Below are 25,122 nucleotides of genomic sequence, written 5' to 3' on the forward strand. Positions count from 1 at the left end.
AGAAATTAGGCAAATGCATATTTCTTATTTCTGTTTTAGTACATAAAACTCTGATATTAACACAGGTCTTAATCGTATTGTAGTGCGCATACAAAAATCTTTTCAAAAACATTGTTCTTACCACGTGTTCCTGGACTTTAAGTCACTGGGATCGTTAACCTGACGGGTGAACTTTAAGCGTGACTTTGCAAAGACCATCTGTGCTAATTTCTCTGCAGCCATCTGCCGGTCTCACAGCTCTGTCTGCTTTTAGTTCTTCCCACAAAAATCACAGCCAACTTTTACATTTTATGTCACGTATATTTGGATACAAAATGAGGATAGACTTAACTGTGGACAGTTTTGCATTACTTCCGAGAAAGCTCCAATTCCTGCTGGTCAAGTGAAAAAATATCCCCATGGGTTTTGTTGCACAGGCCTAACCTTTCATAAATGACTCACTATTCGTTTTTCAGACAACTCCGCAAATGTTGTCATCCACTGAGCGGTCACTCAGCAAGCAGTAATTCCACTCCACTACTGAGCAAATACAATCATCTCTAACAGGATTTTAAGTACCTGCAGTAAATCAAGCCATACGATATACCCACTGCAGCACAGTCAGAGACTTGTGTGTACTTATATGTTATCGCCTTAAATATAGCACTCCTTTTGTATCAATAGTTAATAACTACATAAGACATTTTTCCAGAATTGCTGCCTTGTAACTTGTCTGCAGCCTCAGCAGAGGAGTCAGGCTGGCTAGCTCAGCTCTTTCTTTCTATATTTCTTCGCTTCTCCCTCCTCACTCCCAGCCCAAATCTTATTTTTCTCTCAGCCATTTTGCATCCTTCTCAAACTGAAGACATCGCTCTCTTGAGAAATCATTGCTCTTTTGTGCTCTATACTTAGAATTTGTCCAATTTCTTCCTGCGATTGCTGTTTGTTCCATAATCTGACTGTAAAACCGTGTCAACTTGACATTAATACAGCATCCGCCTCGCTGCCATCAAGGGATTAAATGAGGCAGGGGGTCTGACAGACAGATCAAAAGTCGGCAGCAGTTAGAACCCGATGCATCTTTTCAAGTATTCGGTTTGTTACAGCGTCATCAGACTGCATTAGAAAGCCTCTTGCCTGGCAGCACATTCATTCATTAATGCCACATTAATATTTCACCTTGCAAAGTTCAGCATGCTAATTGTTTTCAGTCAAGCATTACAACGGAAGCCAGACTAAATTCTATCAGTTAGCTGACTGTGTAAAGATGTGTAACGTGCGTCACTTTTTGGATCTAACCTAAAAAGTTCAATTTTTGCTGCATCTACTTCCTGTTTTCCTGGCAGGATATGCAGAAATGATGGATGGGTCATGCAGCACTGTACATTGTAGAGTTAGTGTGCTCTGATACTTGAACAAATAGCAACACTCATGGAAAATGCCTTGCTCCACACAAAAAGGGGACCATTTTGGGCAGAAGTTTCAAATCTTCTAAAACGAGAAGATTTTAAATTCATTTAAATTATTTTATTTGTTTCTCTTTATATTCTTTTATGTATGTTTCATGCTTCTTCCACTCCCTACTGCAATGCTTTTATTTTATGTAAAGCACTTTGAATTGTTTGTACATTGAATGTGCTTTACAAATAAATTTAATTTGATTTGATTTTGATTTAGAACTCTTCTTTATTACAATTAGATTATTTTGTTTTGTTTATGTTTGTTTTATCAGTGGTAACAGTCATACACCTGATTAAGTACTTATAAACTGGGGACATGATGAGAACTCTACACCTCAACATTCTTTTTTGGTCTTTAGCACGAGGGAAGGATGGAAGAAAAAAAACGCAGACAGTGCAAACACACACCTCGTTGACACACACACACACAAACGTCCAAGTTTGAACTCCAAGAAGAAAGTAAAACCTCGAAGGCAGGAAGAGCAAAAGCAGTCTCCACAAAAGAATTTTCTTTTCATGCCAAAGGTGAAAGTTGAAAAGGCAAAATGTCAAGAGGAAGGATCACTGGTGTTTCGTGGGTAAATTTGGTGGGGTGAAAATGAATATTTGATTTTTTTGCTCATCCTGAGAACTGTAATAAATGTTCAAGAGAGGGCAAACTTGGAGAGCTCTTCTCTACAAGAAGAGACACTCAGCATGCTAGATGTAAGTCAACTCAAGCATGAAGCCACATCCAAAAAGCTCCATGTGCACACAAGCATACACACATTGAGGCTAAAACTAAAGGACTGCGCACACATGTAAAGATCCAGGCTGAAATAACCAAGCACACATAAGCATTTGGAAATGAGTGTATAAAAACAGTCTCCAAATTGGAGATTTCCGCCTCACTTCCGCTCAAATAAACATTACTGTGCAAATATGAACTTGTGTAAGAACGCCAAAACATATGCTTACACAAACACACGCTCACAAAAATACACACAAATTCTAAAATGTGGCACATTTCAAGGGAGTCGTTCTCATTCTCTTATGAAAACAAACATCCAGATTACATCATTTGTACGAGTAGGCAGAGGACTGGGAGAAACTCATCTTAAATCTTAAAAACATTTTGTTTTCCAAGCCTTTTACAAGTGCCTACAACAGCAGGCCTAATGAGAACCTCTGAGCGTGTTTTTTTTGTCTGTATTATCATACTGTACTTTAATGTTGGTGTCTCTGAGAGAGCCACTTACCGGAGGGGCCTCAGGGTCCTCAGCAGCCTCAGCACTCTGAGCATGCCCAGGGTCTTCTTTCCCAAGATCAGAGACACCAGGTTGTCAATGACAGAAATCATCACCAACATCCCATCCAGAATGTTCCAGCTGCTTCTCAGGTAGGCTTTGTGTCCAAACAACCAGCCCAGGGCCACAATCTGAACAGAAAGGCGGACATAGAGCCACGGTACATTTATATATAGCAGAGTATGAGTTGAATGTTGTCTAAAGGGAGTTTCCGTGAAAACTTGATTTCTGTGGCTGAAAGTGGTTGAAAATATTCGATGGATAAGTGTTTTTGCCTGCACGGCGGCAGATTTGTTTATCATAAGGTCATTTTTGCATTTATTTATAAGGCTAAGCTTAATGCCTCATATGCCCAGCTTATTGACCTTGTATAAATTGTTTTCTTGGCAGTGAAGATTAGAAAGGCAAGCTGCAAACCTCATATCTAATTCCATAGGTTCCACTCCTCATTTATTCTTCCCGACTGAAAAGCCATTTGCTTTCCAGAAAATAATGAGATGGGCTGACTTTGATTGGTTTCCTTTTCTTTTTTCAAGCTCAAACTTATTGAATAAGGTAAACAAAACTATTTTTGCCTCACGCATTTGCACAACTATAGCAAGTGATGAGCCAGGCTGGGTGATAAACAGAGGAGGACTTATTTTGGTCATTGCTAATCAGTGCATAGGCTACTGTTTATGCATGGGTGGGAAGGAGATAAATAAAAAATGCATTTGGACACACCATATTTTTTCCACTGTTTTCCACTGAATAAAACTGAACAAAAAACATCAAAAGCAGTACAAAGTCACAGGCAAACTAGCCTTTGTTTCAATTAAAAGATGATTTCAAGTAGCCACTGTTTGTCTTGATACCTTTGGCAATATGTTAACTGGCTTCATGAGCTCGTGCCCTAGAATGTTTTTCAGTAAAGAGATGAACCTTTTCAAAATTTAACTGGTTGAATTTACAGCCCAGTCTTCCTGAAAAAGGAAATAAAACATCTAACAGGTATTTTTGACCACATATCATAGTGGTGTCACAATATGTGGTTAGAAATCATGAGATGGGGTGCTTTTAAGTGTGGGGAAGTGTCCAACTCATGTGGTGGGAACCCAAAAAAAGAACAGTGAAATGCGTAACACCTGACTGCATATAATTTTTTCAACCCTAAGAATGTATTTAAAAGATCTACAGCCAACCACAGGTATTGATTCTAAAATTGAAATCATATTGATGCCACAGCAGGATGTGATGTGAAATTCATGTGAAATACCTTAGGCTACTTAGCATCAATAGGCTGCAATAATGCACTCTTTGTTTATGTTACCAGCAAGACCCACTGAGATAAAATATGTATTCTGCAATTTCTGGCTTATGGTAGAGTGCTGTAAACCCTGATCTACAGAAGGTGGCTGTATCTTACCACAGAATGCTGCTCAGTAGAAAAGAAGAAGCAAACATAGCAGCTCATCCTATTAGCTTCAGCAAGCTAGTAATCGAGGCAGTTGACAAATTAGTAGGACATCAGGATGGTTGCCAGTGAAGAAATGCTTCTGGCCAGTCAAGGGAATACCTAATCCAGTGGGTCATCAGTTTAAAGATTCTAATTGTTAGCCTTGCCATGCTAATGCAGAGCTGTGACAATAGCTAATCCAATAAGTAGCTACATTAAGTGAACAAATTATCTTCAGGGTCAAAAGACTATTTGTTTTTTCATTTGCCTCAATTGCATGCTATGTTATCAGTGTCACCTTAACATTGGTCCAATTAGTTATTGGTTTCAGCAGGGATATAGCCTGCAAGTTTAAGCCTCTGCCCAGTGCTCAACAGAGTTAATTTTGGTCCTGCACCAACTGCACCACCTCCTACCTCCTCACGAGCATTTGTGGCCAGATTAGCAGTGTTGAATGTCTACCTTTTCATGTAGTGAGTTATTGAGCATGGACGTGGCGGACATGACAAAACATCAAACCTTGACGTTATCATAGAAAGTGAGACGAGCTGAATTTCTTAGTTAGACAATATTTAACCTGCACTGTGAAACAGCAAGGTCCTGAGCTGTGTGCCAAAGTAGCTTTTAAATTCTGGCGAGAGATCAGGTTGTAATTTCTTATTCTCTCAATAAGTGGACATGAAACTCAATGATTTCACTTAAGGGCTGATCCTTCTAAAGAGCATTTTGACTGCAGGAACCTTTTCAAAATATCAGGGTTGTTTAGGAAGTCCTTTACGGGAGGCCAGAATGCATCTTAAGTGTTCAAATAGAAGAAAATGTAAAGCTCTGTTATGTATCATGAAAAAATTATTTTTCAACAATGACCTCAAATGTTTCCCAATCCTGGGTCCTTGGGCCCCCCTGCCCCGGATGTTTTACATGTTTCCCTGCTCCAATACACCTGATTCAGATAAATTGGCAGCTCAGTAGCTCTTCGGCAAGCTCTGTAGAAGCCTGTTGCAGTTCCATTACTTTGAATCAGATGTGTTAAAGAAGAGAAACCTGTGAAACATGCAGGGCATGGGGGGCGCAAGGACAAGCATTGGAAAATACTGGCCTAATTCTTGCCATTTTTGTGGAATAAAAAAGGACAAAATTGGCTTCATATTAAATTGTATCAATCGATACTAAAACAAAAACATCTCTGGGTTGTTACTAGGTCCAAAAAGAGAAAAAAAAAGATACAGCTCTTTCATGGACCTAGTAACACCTAAGACATCTGAAATTGTGGAATGGAAGCCTGTAAAACACACTAAGTTGTTGTAAGAAACAAGAATGTAGAAGCCTAGTTTAATCTTTAACAATGAAATGAGTAACTCACCTGGAGTGCTTCCATTAAGTCGAGCTATCAAACAGAATTTATTTACTCAATTACTTTCAACCATAGATGTGTACCTCAGTAAAACATTGATTACTGGGACATGTATTAAGGTAAAATGTCTTAAAAGTTCTTCAACCCTTGTCCTATCACATTAATCAATGGATACTGAAATAAGTAGTTTCCAAAATCACTCCTTTAGTTTGGCAACATGTTAGTTGGTTTAAATCGATCAATACTGCAGTGTATTTACACAAAAAAAAATATGACTAGACCTCAAATTGAAAAAGGTGTGCATGAGTGGGACTCATGTTCTGACCACCTCACTCTGTTTGAGTTGTCACATTAGGATGGATTAAGGAGGACACATTCTGTGAATTGTTCATTTTTTAAGGTTATGATGTGTTTTAGGGTTCGGGTTAAGTAAGAGTAAGTCTCCAGAAAATGGCTGTAAATCAATGTAAATTTAACTTCAAGCCAAAATCTGTGAGCAATTGGGGCCAAAAATAGAGGCAGAGCAGAGGCTTTGAATGATTGACTCGTGAACTTTCCTCCCCTCTGCTCGCTCCTGCCCACGCCTGCGTGGACCCTCTTTCAAAGCTGAACCATTTGAATACCGGAGACGTCCTCATTGTGTGTGAGTGTGTGTTTCACTGTCAAGCCTCTCATTCTCACGTCCTTTCTTTCAATTTTCCTTTTTATTTTGCTGTACGCACTTTCAGAAAATATTTTCTGTACAGCTTTAATCCAGAACAACTGTTTGTTGCAAATTTTTGCATTTCAAGCAAACACAGATGAATCACATCATGTTCCTCTCAAAACTTGAGACAAATGATAGGTCTCAGTGTTAGACAGCCAGTGTTTTATTACAGAACCAAAGAATCCAAACCTGCCAAATATTCTGTGGGATAAGAGCTGAATTTAGGGAGTAAGAACAGAAGTCACGGATGGAACAACACAGAACAAAGGATCCCTTTTAAATTTTGTAGTATCACATAATAGTGAAAATGACAAATGGGCTTTAGGAAGTGGACAATGCGGCCTGCCATCTCAAAGAAACTAATACTACTGAATGGGAAAGTACCTCACCTTTACAGTCATCTCAGTCACAAAGATCACAGTGAAGATGTAGTTGGACAGCTTCAGGAAGATCCGCTCCTGCAGAACAAATAGGAGATACAGACCTGGTTTAGTTGAGGTCATTCTCATGATTTTAAAATTCACATTTTCTGTATAGGCATATTTTTCTACTGAGCTTGTGGTTTGCCTGAAAATTGTTGCAGTGTATATCTAAATAATGTATGAGGGACCTTTTTTTCCCCCTCATTTTATCTGGAAAACATCTTTGTAAAACACTATTACACTCTATAATGATGCCTGGCAGGCACTTGTGAAATGTACTCTTTATTAGCACTGCATGAAATATTTAAACGATTTGAAAATAAAATGACTTTCTGAGCTTGACTATATAAACTCAGGAGTCCGAAGTGACTACCAACTCTAAAACTCTAATAATATAACCGCGTTGGGGGCCACGTAGGACTGACATATTCAAATCATGCTGCATTCACTCTGCCTCAAAAGTGAGGAGTCAAAACTTGTTTGCACTTGCCTTTTGCTTCGCTATCAACAGCAAAATCTCAGCTGCAGTTTTATAGTTCTTTAAAGTCTATTTAAGAGAGAAATAAGCTAATAATGCATTACTAGTACTTAGTTTAATGTTTTATATCCCAACAAGGAAATATTACTACTTATTGGCCCTTTTTTTAAACCATTTGTCATTTAATGCACAAACAGCAGAGAAACAGAATTTATGCTATTACAAAAAGTTGTGGAAACATAGCCCTTATAAGAGAAAAAATTAAGGTATTATGACTTGATTTTGACTTGTCTGTTAACCACCGGCTGTTTGCTTGGTCACTTCATTGATCCCTCTTCACTGCAGTTTGATTTATTATTTTTTTTAAATAAAAAAAATCTTAAATCTTTTTGTTTAAATCAAAATACAATGTACTGGGTGAGGTTCCCGCATGACTCGCTACACTACTCGATTGTGTAAATTTCCGTATTTCAAAATAAGAATGTAGGTCCAGTATTACCCTATCAGTTTGGTGTGTGCTAGATTGATATTGGTTTACTGTGTGTGCTAAAGTGAGCTCTTATGCTAGGTATTGTATGGTTTCTATGGCAATAATAACGTTCTTGAAAAATATTAGTGTAACTTGTGTCTTAATTGAGGTTTGCATGGTAGCTCAAAGTTGTGAAATGGATGTCAAATAAAGTACACCCCTTGATGAAGTGGAGTCAAGTGGCTCACTTAACACCTAAACCAGATGCTGTGAACAGAGGTGCAAATTCATGGTTCAAGAGGGTGTTTTAGAACACAAATTCCTGTAGTTCTTTGGCCAATGCATGTCACAGACATTTCACAAAGACCTCAGGAAATTGTGTCAACTTCAGAATCAGAATCAGAATGCCTTTATTGTCATTATACATGGTACAACGAAATTTAAAGCCACCAAAAACAGTGCAAAGAGAGTGCGAATATAAAAAATATAAAAAAAAAAATATATAAGCAATGTAAAAAAGGGAAGGATGTAAGATGCAGTTTTTTACGGTAAAATAAATAAAATAAAATATGGTGTTAGTGGTAATAGATAAAATAAGGTGTTAGTAGGTTCAAGTATGTGGTATGGTAAGTGTGTGACAAGTATGTAGTATGTAGGTTCAACTTGCTTAATCAATCAATCTGATTAAGTATTTAGGCTGAATATTCTTTCTTTCATTGAATCTTAATAAAAACTTTACTTTTAAAGCTGCGGTCGGTTTTTTTTTAGTCATATTAGCTTGAACTGTCATGGGATTCTGGAAGTAGAATATTAAATAGGCTGTTTAGGAAAAATAACGAAATCTGTAGCTCCCTCTGAACCCTGTAATCATGCTTGCAAAAACCGAGCGCTCCCGGCTGTTTTTAACTAATCAAGCTAGGGTGAGAGGAATCCTACCTGTCAATCACAGCTTGTGCACACGCTTCTGAGCGTGAGTCAGCCCCAGCTTGTGTGCGCTCACACTGGTGTGAACTCACGTGCACAACCTTGTCAACCTCGAGGGGGAGGGGTTTGGGGGGCGATTCGGAGCTTGTTAGAGGTTGGGGGAGGGACCTGAAAGTTGTATCAGTTTGAATTTTCCGACTTTAGACTCGGAATTTTGAAAACCTGCCGACGGCAGCTTTAACATTCACATTTAGATGTCATCAAGGGTTTGCATGAAAACGATTATCATACCAATGACCTTACTAATTCTGGCCCACGTCCTACCTTGCAGAATAACTAGCTGATACACATAAGAATTCTACATCACAGGATTATATTTTGTATATACTATACGAGCAGGGGTATAATTTATTCTTCTGAGTAGTTGAAGCTGTAACCCAAAGTGCTAATGTTTTTTGTGTTTCAACTTGTAACTACAAAAATGTAAAAATGATAAATAACATTTTTGTTTTGTGACATGATGATGTTGGGGCTGCAGTTTAGGTTGCTAAAAAGGAGGCAAATAAGACTTAAAGGACAAGACCGTTTTTTTGACATTGGGCCCTTGATTTCACATTATAACATGATGTTCTACTCACCCCTGCTTGTTGTTGGTAATTTGGAGCTGTTCCGAAGATATTCGAGAGGCGTCTGGCTGCTCTTTTGAGATATTCGGCCATGAAACGGTTTCTATGGGCAACGTTATACAGGCACAAACTACGCTGTTTATAATTTATTAATTACTGTACACTAGCACTGATAACGTGGAGGTGCGTCGCTTACTTAAAAAAATCCGGGTTACTGTAATTTTGAATTTTTGTTGTAAAGTGGGTGTTACTGACGTCATCATCGTGCTACTACCACAGACAGCCCACAGACCTGCTGCCTATTTATTCATTCGGCTAAAATTCAAAATTACAGTAACCCGGATTTTTTTAAGTAAGCGACGCACCTCCACGTTATCAGTGCTAGTGTAGAGTAATTAATAAATTATAAACAGCATAGTTTGTGCCTGTATAACGTTGCCCATAGGAAACCGTTTCATGGCCGAATATATCAAGAGAGCAGCCAGACGCCACGCGAATATCTTCGGAACAGCTCCAAATGACCAACAACAAGCAGGGGTGAGTAGAACATCATGCTATAATGTGATATCAAGGGCCCAATGTCAAAAAAACGGTCTTGTCCTTTAAAGGAACATTTCTCCAATTTAACAGACATGTGCTATTGATACTTTATTTTGCATCCGATACAGTCATTCTAAAAAACTACCAACAAGTTTGAGCTGTCGAGCAGTCTGAGCTCCATCTGAGTCCATCAATATAGTCGAATTACTGCTCTCTCATGCTTCCCTGTTGCTTGAGGCAGCATGCCCCACTGGTGCTTGTGGTTGCAAGAGAAGATGGGAGTATATTTATTGAGGTAAACAAAGAGTGATGAGAGAAAATAAGCAGGCTTGCAAGAATAAGATCCCCTCAACGACTGCTTATTTTCCCTATCCCCCCTCTGTCTGAAGAGACACGACCCTGTCCTGCCACTGACTGACTATGTATGTGTGTGTGGGTGTAGGTGGCTGCTTTTCCCACGGCCTCCGACTACACTCACACGTGATTGGAGGAAGACAAAAATCACATGCACGCACACAACAGAAGATGGCAGGCCAGTAGCGATTTTTGTGAAGTCTCTGGGAATGTCAGGAATGACATCACTGGAAATGCTGCTGTAGAGAGGGTCCATAAATTTCAGTCTTGACAGCAACCATTCCTGTCTGCCTCTGCGGTCGAGGGTTCATACTTTCATTCATTATAAACTAACAGATGTCAATTTTTAGGCTTTAGTGGTCAGAACAAAAGTCTGCTTTAATTAGTTTATATATACTGTCAACACTAGACTGATATGAGTTATCTTTCTCACTCTCCCATGTTAGTGACCTGGTAATATTAGGCACTATGTGAGATTCAAGTTTTTTTTGGTTAAGTAACATACTAGAAAAAAGAAAAAGAAAAAGCGGAAATGCCGTGATTTTTCTGGTTGTTACTGTCGCAGTAATTGAGTGGAATGTTAAATACAGTTTACGAGCTGAAACACTAAAACTAGCCGCCAACAAAAGCTGAGAACATCATTATGCTAGATTTATTTTAATATTTACAGTTGAAGCAATGAAAACAAAGCTAAGGCTAAACAAATATAGCTCGCTAGGTGTCACTCCTTGGGAAAATACGCTATTTAAACTCTTATCATATCATAACTAATACTAAATAGGCAGTCAAATTGAGCATGCATGATTGTCTGTCAACTTATACTGATATTGTTCCCAAATATTTCCCACATAGCAGAAAAGTTGCTAAATGTTTCTAGATTATCTCATTCGCATGCCATAACTATTTTGAACATAACATTTCTCCAGTGCATTTAACACAATCCAGCCTGATCTGCTTAGTCTGAAACTCCAGAAGACTCAGGTGGAGGCCTCAACAATCACCTGGATTAATGACTACCTGACAAACAGACCACAGTTTGTCAGACTGAAGAATTGTGTGTCTAACCAGGTGATCAGTAGCACAGGAGCACCACAGGGGACTGTACTCTCACCATTCCTTTTCACTCTGTACACTTCAGACTTCCAGTACAAGTCAGACTCCTGTCATCTACAGAAATATTCAGATGACTCTGCAGTTGTCGGGTGTATCAGAGATGGACAAGAAGCTGAGTACAGAGAGCTGGTGGACCGCTTTGTGGCATGGTGTGGGAACAATCATCTCATCTTGAATGTTAACAAAACAAAGGAGATGATTGTAGATTTCAGGAGAAACAGGGTCAGATCAAACCCTGTTTCCATCATGGGAGAAGAACTGGAGGTGGTTGAGGAATATAAATACCTTGGTGTTCATGTGGACAACAGACTGGACTGGAGACACAACAGTGAAACCATCTACAAGAAAGGACAGAGCAGACTGTACTTCTTGAGGAAGCTAAGGTCCTTCAAGGTTTGCAACAAGATGTTGCAGATATTCTACAAGTCTGTTGTTGAGAGCGTCATTTCCTCTTGCGTCATCTGTTGGGGCAGCAGCATCAGAACCAGGGACCTAAAAAGACTTAACAACCTGATAAGGAAGGCTGGTTCTGTTCTGGGGACGACTGTGGAACCTCTGGAGACAATAATCCAAAGAAGGATTTTGCATAAAATCAAGAGAATTATGGACAACCCTGAACATCCTCTCCATGAGACTGTTATCAGAAAACAGAGTCTCTTCAGTCAAAGGCTTCTTCAGTTTGGATGCAAAACGGACCGCTACAGGAAATCTTTCCTGCCCACAGCCATCAGCATCTATAATAACTCCTTGATTTAATTGAGCTACATCAACATTTAATTTCCCTCTGGGATAAATAAAGTATTTTTGAATTGAATTTGAATTGAATTGAACACCAATATGTTGTATCTGTGTTGTACCTAACATCAACCTTTTTATCTGTCCGCTTCTTTTCTGCTCTCTATGCTCACATATGCAATATCTAAATATATATTAAAACCTCTAATAAAGCTGCTCTCTTGCACATTTGTTACATTTCTGTTGACAATGTTGTGATTAAAATTGTCCCTGAAAAATGGTGCATTTGATGCAGATTTTTATGCTAGCTCTTGTTGACCCAGTCACAACCCCCAGCGTGCCGGGTCCTTTGGTGATTTGGCGACTCGTATCTCCTAATTTCTGAAGAAAAATAAAGAGCTGCAGGGAAGCATGTGAAAACTAGTCTTTCTCTATAGGTATCTCTATGGCCCCATCAAAACGCAATAAGCTATAATTATTGTGAATGTTATCAAAACATTCAATACGGCTCTAAAAACAAAAGGTTGAAACAATGAGTTTACATTTGTTGATACATAACTTACCTACTTTAAGTCGCTAATCTATTGACAAAGTTGCGAAGTTGGTAACAGTGAGTACAGGGTGTACTCTGTCTTTCTCCCAATATCAGCTGGGACAGGGCCCCCCAGTCCCTCTATGACAGTATGAAGCGAAATTCATAATATACAGCAGAATGAATAAACAATGTTGATCAAAGGAAAAATTTGCTTAAATGGTTTCTCTTCTAACCAGACACTATGATGGCTTTTAACTGGGCTAATTTCTCTCTTTGGGTGCACTGCTTGCTTCCTTCACAGCTTGTGTATATTTTTAGTTGAAGGCTGAAAGAAACAGTGTCTAACAGACAGTGACAGCAATCATAAAACACCTCCATGTTGTCTCCATATTCCTCTTCTTGAGTGGTGGTGTTGTTTTTCCCAGCTCAATGCATGGCATCTAGTTTGCCTGGCCACAACTCAAGGGAGATACAAGCCATAAGCCTGAAGGGTTTGTTTCAAGCTTGGCCTGATTTAAATAATACAGGATTATGAAGGCAGAGGCAAACCATGACTTAAACCGAGAGGCACTTTTGCTTAGTCACAACCCGGTGAAAACAACAGTAAGTTCTTCCAGTATGTCATTTACACTGGCAGCCCTGGATGTCACCATCCATCTTGACTGTGAATGAACTCAAAATCCTCAGTTGAAAATGGCGGTATTTCTGAGCAACAGAAAAGAGAGTTGGCCCACACATTTTGGAAAGCTCTCATCAAAGTCCTGTGTGCAGCGCCATCTATTCTTCTATCTTAATGCCGTCTGGAGCAGATGACGAGGACGATGAAAACTCAGATTGATATACTCTTGATGACGATATAATTCAATTTAGGGCTGTAGACAGTGATGTATTGTCCCGTGGCTCAATTAGAAATAATAAATCATAATAGACTGTATAATCATCCTCAATCATTCCCACTCAGCTGCAGGATGACAGTATCCAGGCAACCTCCAGTGCTAAACAAAAACAGCAATGGACTGCATGCCAAATGCAAAGTGGGTGACATAACTTCCAGGCCAATAAACTAATTATTTAGCCTGCAATCCACACTAAAATGCTGTTTCTAAGACACTTAATCTCCGTGACAATGACTACATTTCTATTCAGGGTATACAAGCTGGCGCAGAGAGTGTTGTAAAGGAGGTGGTTCAAAAGAGTTGCAGTGGTGTGATAAATTATGCATGTTTGGTTGTTGTACACGGGCCTGACCAGAATCAGCAAGTGGAAATCGATTTACAATCGTCGTCATTAATACAAAACAAACTGCACGGACAAACAAAAAGCAAAATGCAAAGACCACCCAGGAAAATGAGATCTGGAGCATCACAGCCCAGAACTGTAATGACAGTTCATTCTCTTGTTTCAGGCCGTTTGCTGCGTCATACATTTCCATCTCATTTCAATTGTAATCTAAGGTTGCAGAATGGACCTGACAGCAGGAGGCTGACAAAATATAGAAAATACCGTAATCTTAGTGTGGTTGCTCTGATAGAATTTGTGTATTAATACCTGTGTATAGATGCAACAGAGAGAGGGGAAGAATCAAATCTATCTATCTATATGGGAGTCTGTGTGTGTGTGTGTGTAATCAGTGTGGCCTGATTAGAATGGGTGGCCTCCAATTGTTAAACATTTCCTCTCCTGGACATTAGCCACATACGCCAGCGCACAGATAATTTAATCAATTACAGCAGCGCTGTTTCCTCCGTGTTTTAGTCACAAAAACAAGCAATACCAGTGAGACTGAACTGCAATTAGGCTCGTCCATGGAACACCTCGCTCCGTAAAAAAGTAATCAAAAAGTGATCATTTCTGTGTTTACGCATAAAGCAGCAAAGTCCAGTGGCTGTTCTGCTGCTGTGGCTTGTATCAGGAAAGGACACTGAGCAATATGTGCGTATGTGTGTTTGCGTTGCTGCAAGGCACCCAGCCAGCCCTCCTCTGTTGGAAGGGATGCCGCATTAGCTAAGGAGGCTATGGTGTTGATGATGCAGTGCAGTGCATACAGGGGTATAGCACACATCACCCAAAGCTGCTGGCTCACAGTAAAACAGGAGTGGTTCCCTGCTTATGCAGTGTTCCGCTCCATTTCTCTACAAAAGAAATTCTGTTTAATGCAAGTGTGTGTGGTTTTGTTTTTCACTGTTCGTGGGGTCCAAAAACTCGAGTCCGAAAGGTTTTATGGGACCCTACTCGGCAAAAAATGCACAGCGTGTTGCAACACTCACAGCACTGGTAGGATCGATGTGAGGCCTCTCCATGGCAATGGTGATGCAGTTAAGGAAGATGATGATCAGCACGATATGGTCGAACATCTTGTGGTGGATGATCTTATTGCACACGATCCGAAACCTGACAAACAAAGGAAAGGGAGGAAAGGGAGTGTATTAAAACGAGCAAGTGAATGAAAAGGTGAATGATCTGGTAGGTAGGAGGCAAGAAAAACAGTTAATGCCATTAATGCCAGTCAGATTTCTATTGTGTTTAAAGCACACAAGAAATTTTTCCTTCCTGACTTTCTTTCTACCTCCTCTAAACCTGGAGAGGAGCAGACTGCATGGGAAGTGAATGAAGAGGCTGAGCACTGAACAGTGACAGCATTGAGAACAGTTTGGAGCCAAGACAATGAGATCGACAAAGAATAATTATCACTGCAACACTCTGTAGTTATCGATTTGTGGTGGAGGAAACATATTATATGTGAACACAATCACAAATCCCATATAGTGTTTTTAGAAATTGGTGAAAAAAATAAATAACTTAAATAAACCCACAAAAAAACTATAATTTGATTATCTGGTCCCTAACCAGGTCTTAAAATTAGGCAATTACAATCTCTGTTTAACAACAACAGATGATACATTACACTATGCCATTATTCATTTTACAAAAACTAAACACACAGACAATGGGCCTCATGCAAGAACATTTTCGTATTTTTATTCTAAATTTCTCTTACTTTTTTCGTAAGAAGTTCTCGTACGAACACGCCACGTCAGATTCAACAAACGCTCTTAACTTCGAGAAAAATAAATGATGAATGCCACCCGTGCGTATTTAAGTGCACGTGCACGAGGATAGTAAATTTGTATACTCCACGCCTAAAATAATACCAAATAAGGCTAAGGTTCCTCTCTCCTGTGCCAGGAAGTGTTGTGTCATGAGAATGGCATCAAGGTGCAAAAATAACAACTTTACGGGCTCTGAGATTGAAGTTCTGCTTTCAGAGATCCAAAAAGGAAAATCTGTCATTTTTAGTAGTGTCAGCAGTGGAATTACGGGACCTGCTGAAGAAATGAGAAGCAATTACAAGTGCTGTTAATTCAGTGTCACCTGTGGTTCGTAATGTCACCGAAAAAAAAAAAAAGAAATGGTTTAATATGAAAATGGCTTAAAAAAAAAGGTCTCGCCATGGCCAGGCGCTCGATGACTGCAACTAAAGCCGTGCTTTTGAGTTGTTGCCTCATCATGATGGCACTTTGATGGGGTGGTCCATGAGGGGGGTCTCCTGGCACCACACCTTCTGGTCTGCCTGGGCTGGTTCATGGCAATATTGTGCAAATCTGGCATGCCTTCTCTGGGCTACAGCAGTTTCTGTATCGAGACACACCCACCTGGCCTTCAGCTCAGTGCGCTGCACGACAGCACGGGTGCTTTGATGCGTATTATGTGTGCAGTCTATTGCTCCGATTATGTTTGGCAGTCCAGCCACGGCATGAAAGTCCCTCTTAATTTGTACTTGTTGGACAGCGGTGTATGGGAATTTGATGTACCATGGGTGATAAACTGATGAGAGCTTTGATGACCAAGGGGAGGGCACGACTCACAGAGGACTGGGACACACCCGATCTGTCTCCAATCTCCTTCTGAAAGGTTCCCGTGGCCAAAAATCCAAGGGTGGTGAGGACCTGGACGTGTGGTGGAATTGGGTTTGTTTCTCTCTGGAGTTGTGGCTCTAGCAAGCTGCATATTTGCAGCAGCACAGTCCTTGGGAATCTAAATCGCGATGTCAGCCATTTGTCTGTCTACACGGTCTCGGAGCACACATGCGATAAGGCATCCAAAAGTAGAAAGCCAGCCGCTGGTTACGCTTCCCATGAACCTTGTTATATACAGAGTCCAATTAACCTTCAATTAGTGCATAATTTAAGTCAAACAGAATAATATCAGCATCATTATGGGGTATATCTATTTATGTTTGATTCAAAGTAATTAAATATACAATCTATTAGTCAAGCAAGCTTGATTCGAATAACAGCGGACCATTTTACGAAACTCCTACGACAGGTCTGGATCACTCGTAAATTCTGTTCGTACCTGAAAGAAAACGTATTAATACGAAAAGATTGGTGAGTGCGCAAATTCTCTTAAATCACTCGTACGCACGGTTTAAATCTGTGCGTACGAACGGTTGTTGCAAGAGGCCCAATGTGTTAAAAAAAATTCCAAACTAAGCCAAAATGCAAAAGCAGTCAGTGAAAAACTAACTACATTTTTACTGCGTCTAAAGGAATTAAGCGTGTAAGTAGCAGGGTGCTACTAATCAAATTCACTTGAATAATTGATCATTGTCAAGTGTGAGCACCTCTATTAAAGCAGAAGTTTTGCCACTTTGCTGGAGCATTCAGGTGTGTGCTAATACAATGCCAAGGAGGAAAAACGTCAGCAGTGATCTTAGAATCAAAGAATGCAAAAAATAATGCATAGCAATGCTCCTTAAAAGCATTGCATCACATGTTAAATTACTATAAATTCAATCTACTGCATTTTTTGGTAGAACTAAAGCCAATTTTAACTTAAGCATCTGGCATTCTCTGTGGCACCTTCACCACTATCAGCATTGTACACTATATACAGTATTTACTAGTACGTACAGTATCTAACATGCTAATCAAAGTTTTGGTGCATATTTTAGTGGAGAAGAGGCATAAAGTGACATACCAAGCCACAACATAACAGGAAATAACATCACATGTTGCACAAGGACATTTACTGAAACACACTTTATGAGTAATGAATGAGCTCAATCAAAAAATGAGGGCTCGTCTCACATACGGCAACTCTGTAATGAACGTCTGTAGATTTAGGTGTCATTAATTATGCCCGACTGTCATTACCCGACATGAAAAGGTTCCCAGGCTTTCAGCACGTGACAACAGAAAGGAAGAAGGAGGGAGTGCTTGTTATATATGGTGTTGGAAAGGATTAAACTGTGAATCAAAGTCATCTTGAAAGGTTCATGTGGGTATAAGTGTGCAGCAGACAATATTGTGAAGCTCAGATCTGGATTTTTTTGGCTTTATTTGGCAATACAGACAGTGCCTATTTATATATCATAGAAGCTCAGTGAGATAATTCCTCTTTCACATATGTATGCCAGAGTCTCGATGCTAAAGAAAAAGGAGGGAGGACACATTGGTTCCTGCTCCTGATCTGAGGGTTGGAGAGCAAACAGCACTCACAAGCACACACAACACTGTTACTGCTAGCTCAAGCAACGGTAACACTTCCTGTCAGAACTTAGTTTAAAAAACTCACCTCCATCTCAATGTCGGGACACTTATGACAAAAGATTTTGACAAGTGTTTGAAGCTTTCCCCTTGAGTGGTATTTACTGACCTTTGGAGTTTTCTAGCAACAAAACTTCAACTGCTTCTTAATGACAGCTGACATAATTGACTTAAATATTGACTACGGTTATGGTTTCATGCTTTTCAAATGTCACAACGTGCACCTAAAAACTGTTCTCCCAAGTAAAGCTTGAAATATTTTCCTTTCTTACACATTTTTACACTTTTTCAGTTCATGCTTTCAAGGACCCTTCTTGTTTTTTTCACCCACCTCCCACAAAAAAAAAAAAAAAATCTCCTGAGATCTACCCGAATCTTGCCGAATGCTTTATTCTTTTCTTTTTGGCAAATAAAAAAGTGAGACCTGAGCATCTCTAGCCCTGTGTTTGCAGACCAGTGTTTTTACAAAGCCAATATCAGCTGTGACTGATTGTGGTGATGGAATTGCATCATAGCCTGCCCACTCCCCCACTCATTAAAAACCTCCCCCGCAGTAATCATCAGTAGCAGCAGTAACTACAGCGAGCACAAAAGGCAGGTTGAGGTGAAGTCGGGTCTGTGTGAGAGCCGCTGGACTCCAGCCTGCCGCTGCGCCGCTGTCTCTTGATGTCATTGTGAGCACAGGTGAGTGTCCGGAATGGTTCAAGGCCTGAGTGGGCGCCATGCAGAGCCTGAGCAATCGGTCACTCTCAGCAATGGACAAAATTTGTGGCCCGCTGCGACTGAAAGCCAGCTGGAAATCTGGTTTGAGACAAGCTCCTTCACTTTTCCTAAGACTGACAATTAAGAGACCACAGGAAGTTTTTCTTATTAACCTTTTCCAAATGATATAATACAACTGACAGAGGCGGGAACCTTTTAGAACTACAAATAGAAATAACTCTTCCTACTGACATGTCATCTGACATCTTAATCTGACCTGAAATTAGAATTTGATGGATATTTCCCAGGAAGGCATTGATTTGTCTTCAACTTTGACTTTTATGCATTTGTGTTTGAACCCCAGTAAAAAAAAGGTCAGGACGCTGTATAAAAAGTCAATAAAAACAGAAGGCAATGATTTTCAAATCTAATAAACTAATATTTAATCTAAAACAGAGGATAGAAAAATATTAAATGTTGAAAGTGAGACATTTTACTACCTCATGAGAAATAATAAGTCATCTTGACTTTGATAGCAGCAATGTGTCTAAACAGGGCCACTGTGTAGCATCCCCTCTTCTTTTAACTGAAGTCTCCAACATCTGGGAACTGAGGAGACCAGCTGCCGGACCTTTGACAAACAAACGCCTTCCAATTCTTGTCTCAAATAGGATTCAAGCAGCTCAACAGTCCTGGCTCTTCTTTGTTATATTTTGCATTTCATGAATCAACAAATGTTTTAAGCTGCCAAAAGTGTTGTAATGCAGGGAGGTCCAGGACCATGACTCTTCTGCTATGAAGCCATGCTACAATAAATACAGTATGTGGTTTAACATCGTCTTGCTGAAATAAGTAAGGCCTTCACTGAAAAAGACGCTATCTGGATGGGAGCTAAGTGGCCCCACAATTTTTTTATACGGTTTTTTGTATTTCTGAACCTCTGCTAATCTTCTGAGACTCTACCTCTCTGAGGTGCTCTTTCTATACCCAGTCATGTTACTGCCCTATTGCCGATTGACCCAATCCGTTGAAACATGTTCCTCCAGCTGTTTCTTTTTAGTACCACTTATTTTTCCAACCTTTATTTGGCCCCTTCCCAGTTTCTTTGGACATGTTGCTGCCCTCAAAATCAGGATAAAATCATATTTTTTCATAGAATAGTAAAATGTCTGACTTTAACATGTTTTCTATGTGCTGTTGTCAGTAAAATATTGGTCTTTGATGTTTGCAAATCATTGCATTTTGTCTTCACATATTTTTTGGAATTGATGTTGTATTAGGCAACTTTAAAACCTCAGCTAATGGGGGGATTTCACTGAAACTTAAAGTGAAAAAAACCCCAACAGGTTAAACTCAAATGGCTGAACATTTGATATCTGACAGCTGGACATTCAAACGTTTAGAAAAAAACAGACAGAGAAGAGCTGTTACGAATAAAAGTAAAAAGCTTAACAAAAACTACATTAACAATGAGCAAGGACCCATTATCCTCCAGCTAAACCACATCCCAGGACTGTCATCTACCTGAAATATTCGGAAGTGTAAGGAATCAGGAAATATATCCGGAGATACATTTATCTAAAAGTTTGATATACAGAAGAAAAGTGACTCCTAATTAAGCAGGCAGATGGACTTGTGCTGGATCATTAAGGGACTTGGATCACCACTTTGAGTAAGGCACCGGCGGCGTGGAGACAAACGCAACACTCTTGAAATAATTAAACTTCTGAGATCTGGCGGCTTGACAATCAGAGGTCTTGTTGGCAGTCCTCAGTACAGCAAAAAGCGGACAGGCAAAAACTGGTACAAACTATTAAAAGCAAAATACAGTTAGTATGCACTTCTATTCTTAAAGATGAGCTTACCAGACCTTTTTCCTTTTCTTCCTCTTTTTTTTTCTTGAAAATTAGCTCGTGTGAAGTAATTGTGAGAAGTAAGTGTCTTACCTGCAGTAGTCAGCAGTCAGAACGCTCTCAGTTTAGAGAACCAGAAGGTTTCCTGAAGCAGAATAATTTGCTCTTCTTATGGCCCCTTTCTTATAAGTGTTAGCTTGTCACCAGTCAGGATTTGTTTCTGAATCTACAAACTGAGAGTGGTCTGACCGTGGTCTACTGCAGGTAAGACACTCACTTCTCACAGGAACTTGATGGACTCACAAACCTCAAACATCTTCAGAGTTGTGGTGCGAGCTAACAATAACCTTCCATCGACTGGGTTGTTCAATTAACATGCCGTGTTGGAAGGTCGGAGGCCTGCATTTTGCTTAGCGTTGCCTTCACTGTCACATTCTCCAAACAGACAGCAGAGACATACAGATCAAAAGCCCAGAAAAGGAGAAGAAGTGAAGAGAGAAGGAGCGAAGTGATGGATTCTGCACATGGCTGAGATAACAGGCAGCACTCAGTGGGAGAAACTCCCTTTCTCCCTCCTCTGCAGCTCACTCACCCCTGATGTAGCAGAAATGTTGCAGATAAAAGAGACTTCTGAAGTGATAATGTGGGAGGGAATATAGGAAAGGAGGGAAACAAAATGCTGTGCTCACGTTGCAGTGAAAAATGCTTTGTCTTTACTGTTGGCATTATGGGATGTCAGTCAAATCCCCAGTGAAGACCTCAGTGTTTTTCCGAACAGTTGAGGAAACTGTTTACAAAGCGTCATAGTGCCTCTGAATGCTTGACATGAGTATGTAAAAACATCCACGTTACAGAACAGAAACCTGAGGACGGAGATGATCATATTTGTGAATCATACCTGGACTCCGGAGGAAAAAGGTAGAGTGACCAGGTGTCTCTCTGTCGACACCACTCTGGCTGTTTTTTCTCCAGCCAGTGTGACATCCTGGCCAAACGACCCTGCAGAGTAAGAGGTGAACAGAACACGCGTTACTCACATCAACACGACTTACATACTCCGTTTTTGCCTCATATTCTGTATCTCCATTTATGTTTGAACTCGTTTCAATAACTCGCTGCAGCTATTTTCCATTTTCCTGGCAGCATATAAATAACTGAGGAGTGGCTAAAGACTTCTGCACAGTGCTATAAAAAGAAACAGAATACAAGGATGTATTATGTAGCCTAATAAAAGATAAGACATTTGTTTAGGTATCATACAAAAACACTTAAACAGAATTTTGTGATTCTGATGTCTTCCTTGTGCTATCGGGCAGTATTTGTTCATGAAGATTGAGGTACATGTGCATTCAGACTGACCAGGTTGGCCTCTTCCTCTGCATTGTCATCTTCAGTGTTTTCCTCCAAAGAGACATTTGTGGGGCTGAGGACTGATGGGGATCCCTTCCCATTGCAGTCACTGTGTTCTGGGGGGCGTAAGTGGCCCAGGGAAGGGGGTCTGGAGCTGTGCATGCTGGCTGAGCGGTACAGGTAGGGCACCTGAACAGCAAAAAGATAAAAAGAGGGAAGGAAATATGTGGCCTCACAATAGAGTTACAAGGCTATCCAAACTAAATTAAATTGTTTAAATGTTTTAAATATTCTAAATTAAGAGTTATAATGTTCTATTCTTCAGTTCTGTGTTTGATATGATTGAAAAGTTGTGTGGTCTGTTAGGAGCTTCTGTAACACTACAGCATTAAAAAATGAAACCCATAAACTCAACTAAATGTCATTAATGCCAAGTGACTGCTCCCAAGCCCTCAGAAATGAATCGGAAGTCCAAACTCGGAGCTGGTGCGGGGGGTCTACCTGCAGCAGTGCGTCAGGGGGCAAATCGATGGAGCTCCGATTCTCCACCGACTCCGTCCTTCTGTGCTGGGGCCTTCTCTGCGACTGGGACATGGAGTCCGTCCTGGCCAAGGATGCGTTGTCTTCCTCCATCAGCCCACCCCCACCCTCTCCTCCGCCTTCCCCGTCGTCTGAGCTGGAGTCGGCCTCCCCGGACAAGAGCGACCGTCGCTCCCCGGACTGGCGCTTCTGGCGCTTGTACGACGGGGCACGACCTGGGCTGTTCCAGCTGGATCTGCGGCTGGTGCGGCCGCTGCCAGAGCTCCACAGAGCGTGGGGGGACGTGCTGCGGGCACCGGTCTGTAGCAGGTAGGTGCCAAGAAGTTGACAGTAAGAAACTTTGGTTTTTCATATGGTTGTGTTGCACATTAGACAAGCTGCACCTATTTGACTTTGGGTTTTCTTTTTATGAGGTGAGCTGAGGTGAGATTCACGCTGACTGACAGACGGGAGCAGATGTAAAGATTTCTGCTTTCAAGTTTTCATCTTGATCATCTGCTTATCAAATTAAAAGTGGCAGTTGCAGTTTCAAGTAGAGCGTCAGACTGTCGTTGTTCATTAATCACAGCGATCAAAACACAGCAGCGGGACACACACAATCAATTCATGCAGAGACTCCTGGGAAAGCCAGGTGGAAGTGGAGCAAATTCCTGGCAGGAACACACTAAACTGTAATGCTAGCTCTGTGACATCCTGGCACGGTCCTGGCACAGGTTTGGTTGCAAATGAGAAGAATAATGAATATACTAACTGGTGATTTGTCATAGCCGGCTGGGTCTATGGAGACGTTGCTGCCTCGCCGGGACTCGTAACCCAGGATTGGGTCACCTCCAACGGGCAACTTGGGCACAGGCATGGGGGTGGCAGCAGTGTGGGTAATAAGTGGTGGAGTCAGGCTGTTCTTCATCTCCACATGACCATTTACAGGCACTAGTAAAATAAAGACATATGAATAAGGGGATATACACATTCTTGTGAAGTACACCCTTCTTAGATTTTTAGGTTTTTTGTATCAGGACGTTCAGAATAAAAATTCTGGTTTTACCAGCTCTTCAGTCCTAATCTGACTGTTGTTGTTGAGCTGATGCAAAATTTGTGTTTACATTAACAGCAGATACAAATCAGATGAATGGAACGATCCTATGCGTTTACAAAAATGCCCAAAACCAGAATCTCTAATGAAGATGACAAATAATAAGATGAAGATCATGTTATACATGTCATCTGTGAACTTAAAAGTAGGGATATGGTCATGTGAAAGTAGACCCTCCTCCCTTATCAGATTGATGGGCAGCAAAAATTGCTTGTTTAAAACCATTGCTGATGTCTTTCCTCCTTGGCATTGTGTTAACACACACCTGAAAGCTCCAGACTAGCAAAGTGACAAAACTTTTATGATGCTCAGTTAAGCAAGCAGGTGTATTTGATTAGCAGCAACCGGCTGCTACTTACTCTCTTAATTCCTAAGACAGCAATGAGGGTAGACTATTTCCTTGTGCTTGTGCATTTCGGCTCAAGTTTTGTTAAACAAATCATGAAACAGTTGTATCATACGTTGTTGTTCATCTCAGGTTGTACTGACCTAACTTGATATCTGATAAGGACCTAATGTTTTTTTTTTTTTTTTAATTGTATCCTGATATGTAAAACCTTAAAACTGAAAGAGCATCTATTATTTTCACATGTTCCATAACAACAGAATAATCATTCTAAACAGCAGAAAGAGGTGGCATACGAGGCGGAGTGCCATGGAACTACATCCTGCGTAATGCAGCATTTCAAAAATGGATGCCTTGCATGGTTATGAGCATCATGAATATTTCAGCAGAGCATTCATCTTATGAGATGTGTGGGAGAGAATAGTATGTAACACAAATACATGACATAAGGAGGGGAATGCAAGTTTAATAATATTAATTCCTCCGCCTGGAAGATGTACACCAGCCACTTTTAGCTGTTTTATGTTTTAAATATGTTTTATATACAACAACTAAAGGGGTTGAAGTGGAAGTGATAAAGTGCATCTGGGAGACGCACTTCTTTTCACGGCTTTTTCAGTCTGCGCCGACAGTAATGGGAGGGGATTGGAATTGCCGCGCAAGGAATTATGGATGAGGCTGCTGAACTGGTTTGATGCTGTGCAGGGAGACAGCCAGAAACTGAGTGTGGTCAGAAACTAAGAAAGAGCGGAAAAGGCTGAGACCGCAGTGGGAGACCGCAGGCACACTGCAGAACAGGTGGAAAATGAGTGCTTGTATCACAAACTATACATACATTTTTAAAGAAACACAGGGTGCGATTTAAATCCCTAAGGGAAAGTTTCCAAACATGCATTAAACCAGTTTGCTGAGTGTTTGTTAGAATGAAAATCACAGGGGGTCAAAACAAATCCTTTGTATTCGGTTTGTAGTATCAGTACTTGTTACTGCACATGCCTCACCTGCAGAGGGCGATAAATCCTTCTTGCTGCCGTTTACATCCTCCATACTAGGTGCGACAGAGTCAATCTCCGAACCTGCTTTAGAAGAATCACCCTTGACACATAAGAGCACATAAAGCGTTACAGAGGAACCCCTGTGAAAACATCAAGTCTGATCTCACCCCAGAGGCGTCACATATCATCATTTTGTAAGGGGGCCAGTGCACCCCATCAACACAGAATGTAGCCTTGAGTCTTAAGCCTCGTTTCCACTATGCAGTCCGGTACGGGTC

General features: G+C 40.5%; 1 protein-coding gene across 12 annotated transcripts in view; it reads right to left on the minus strand.

Annotated features, from left to right (window-relative positions):
- Window positions 1-25,122, minus strand: part of cacna1g (calcium channel, voltage-dependent, T type, alpha 1G subunit) — a 192,798-nt gene that overhangs the window by 59,648 nt on the left and 108,028 nt on the right. For all 12 annotated transcript variants that reach the window (XM_075457857.1, XM_075457861.1, XM_075457856.1 and 9 more), the window contains 8 exons: window positions 24,851-24,944; window positions 23,162-23,340; window positions 22,372-22,710; window positions 21,880-22,059; window positions 21,419-21,519; window positions 14,684-14,807; window positions 6,610-6,678; window positions 2,678-2,856 (listed from right to left, as the gene is read on the minus strand). In XM_075457857.1, the coding sequence (XP_075313972.1) occupies window positions 2,678-2,856; window positions 6,610-6,678; window positions 14,684-14,807; window positions 21,419-21,519; window positions 21,880-22,059; window positions 22,372-22,710; window positions 23,162-23,340; window positions 24,851-24,944 (1,265 nt within the window). The remainder of the gene's footprint in view (window positions 1-2,677; window positions 2,857-6,609; window positions 6,679-14,683; window positions 14,808-21,418; window positions 21,520-21,879; window positions 22,060-22,371; window positions 22,711-23,161; window positions 23,341-24,850; window positions 24,945-25,122) is intronic.

This window comes from Odontesthes bonariensis, chromosome 23, assembly GCF_027942865.1.
Source record: "Odontesthes bonariensis isolate fOdoBon6 chromosome 23, fOdoBon6.hap1, whole genome shotgun sequence".
In the NCBI taxonomy this organism is placed as follows: Eukaryota; Metazoa; Chordata; class Actinopteri; order Atheriniformes; family Atherinopsidae; genus Odontesthes; species Odontesthes bonariensis.